The sequence below is a fragment of the Propithecus coquereli genome, unplaced genomic scaffold (genome assembly GCF_000956105.1).
Source record: "Propithecus coquereli isolate 6110/MARCELLA unplaced genomic scaffold, Pcoq_1.0 Scaffold6, whole genome shotgun sequence".
Lineage (NCBI taxonomy): Eukaryota > Metazoa > Chordata > Mammalia > Primates > Indriidae > Propithecus > Propithecus coquereli.
In genome coordinates this window covers 2,276,963-2,279,309 of record NW_012151951.1, presented here as the reverse complement: position 1 = coordinate 2,279,309, position 2,347 = coordinate 2,276,963, and the positions used below count along the sequence as shown (strand labels likewise).

Sequence of the window (2,347 nt, the reverse complement as noted above, 5' to 3'; positions counted from 1 at the left end):
TACATTTATGATGTACATGTATTTCTGTATGAATTTTTTCAATTTAAGCTTCAGAGGCAAAAAAACTTGTTGTGGTATACTATCTAAAATAAATATATGATAAATACGTGATATACTGTTTGCTCATTCACTCTACGGTTCTCCTACTAGAAGGTAAACTCCATAGATGCTTCCCTGAATCAACAGTGCCTGGACCAGGGCTAACATTGAACAGATGCTCAATGCGTATTATTGAATGACTGAGTAAATGAAAGATACTAAAAAAACAAAACAGATGAGATACTTAAAATAGCACAGAGAATTACAAAATTGAACAGATATATATCTTTGTAATTGGTAAAGAAATGTATAATTATAATACTCTGTAATAAAAACATTATTTGGGCATTTATACAAATATAGGTTTATGGCAAAATAAACTAAAATTGAAATCTTTGGGCTATATTTAATACTATGCTCTGGAAAGGATGACTGCATTCTAGAAGGCTTTTATGCGATGACTCAAGGCAAAAAGCTACAGCTAGCTAAAATAAATACACATAAACAAAAACATTGCTGGGAAAGACAGATAAAGTAAATCCCTTTTATATATTTAGACCTGCTTTCAATTTACAAGCCAGAAACTGAAGACAGATACTTGTTAAATAATATTTGACTTCTTTCATATTCTCCAGTATATTAGAGTACACTCGTGCCCACTAGGAAGCAGCATATTCTCCCATTCCAGCTCTTTACTGCAGTCCTACGGTCTTTGAATTTTTCTTGGCTACTCCCTCCAAGATTTGCCTACATGCTAGTCTATTATCATTATGATCAATCAATCTTCAGTAAGTACCCAAAAGTTTATAGGACACTTGACTAGAGTTTGGAGAATCAGGCCACATATTGGGAATAAAAATAATATTATAAACTGAAAATAATTACTTGTGCATTAGAAAAGAAATAACATATTTAACAATGTAAGAAATGATTTGAGTATCTATCCAGTAATTGATTGAAAATGACTAATTTTACTTACCAAAATGCTGCAGGATTTTGGTAGAGATATGGAATATGGAAAAATGTTTTTGTTCCTTTGCTTTAATACATCAGTTACTGAAGAATTAAAAAATTGTTTCAGGTATGATTGAAGAACTCTAAGGTCAAAATAGTTATCTATACGTCCTCCATAAATAGCATTTTCAAGTAAACCATGCACAAATTCCCACTGTACATCTTTGGTACCTATAATTAAAAAAAAAACCTTTATTAATTTCATTTCTAAAATCTTAACTAAATTCCTGGCTCCAGTCATCTTTTCAGGATATAGCAACATATACTTAATACAACTAAATCATTTCTTTAAATGATCATTAATAGCAAAAACTAATATTTATTGAGATTATTTAATCAAGTGAAATTTTCCAAATTATTTTACATGTATAAACTCAATCCTCATAGCAAACACAGAAGTATTAATATTATAGAATTACACACATGGAGAAATTAAGGCATAGGGAGGTTGGGTCACTAAAATGAGAAAGTTACACAATCCCACAGAGCTGAATTGGAAATGAGGTGCTCTGAATCCAGAGCCGTCCTCTTATCTACCATATTATACCAGCTAATTAAATTGAAAATGCCTTAAAAGAACCTATGCAAACATCATTTTATACAATGTTTGATGAAAACACTCAGTTCATAAAATAATCTGATTAATAGGGAAACTATACAAAACACCTTCATACATTATAGTCTTGGAAACATGATTATTTACACAGTCAACTATCCATTTTCTATTGTAACAGAAATGTAGTATTAAAAAAACACAATGGAGCTTCTTCTGTAAGATATTATTTCATTTTGCAACAGACACGTCCTCATAACAATTCATTGGTAATGTGCAATGCAATAATTAAATCTCAGATCTGCAGTAAATACAGGAAACACATAACTAAAACTACCTAGTTAACTTTGTTGCTAGCATTACGAGTTTAGTTCTATTGCATTACTATAACATTTAGAGATAATCACAAAAATTGATGGCAGTATTACTACATGCCTTGGGACATAAGTGATTTAGGTTGCCTCCTGCAGTTGCTAAGGGCACTTACGTAGTGGAGGAATAATTAAATTTGTTTTCTGCCTATATATTATTGTTAACAGTGGCTAAATAGCAAAGGACTTTGCCAGGACTCAATTTCCTAGTTCTGCCTTGACACTCACTAAATGATACATGAGCAATGGATATGCCAGTCATCGATAAGTCAGTCACTAAGGAATATAGACATATTAGTGTACCTTTCAACTTATAAAATAGAAGAATCAGCCATTATATGAAATATTTTACAGAATTTTTATAAAAAAA

At 30.9% G+C, this 2,347-nt stretch overlaps 1 protein-coding gene across 1 annotated transcript in view; it reads right to left on the bottom strand.

Annotated features, from left to right (window-relative positions):
* DYNC2H1 (dynein, cytoplasmic 2, heavy chain 1) overlaps positions 1-2,347 on the bottom strand; it is a 522,114-nt gene that overhangs the window by 195,019 nt on the left and 324,748 nt on the right. The window contains exon 60 of the mRNA XM_012659112.1: positions 1,019-1,224. Within this exon, the coding sequence (XP_012514566.1) occupies positions 1,019-1,224 (206 nt within the window). The remainder of the gene's footprint in view (positions 1-1,018; positions 1,225-2,347) is intronic.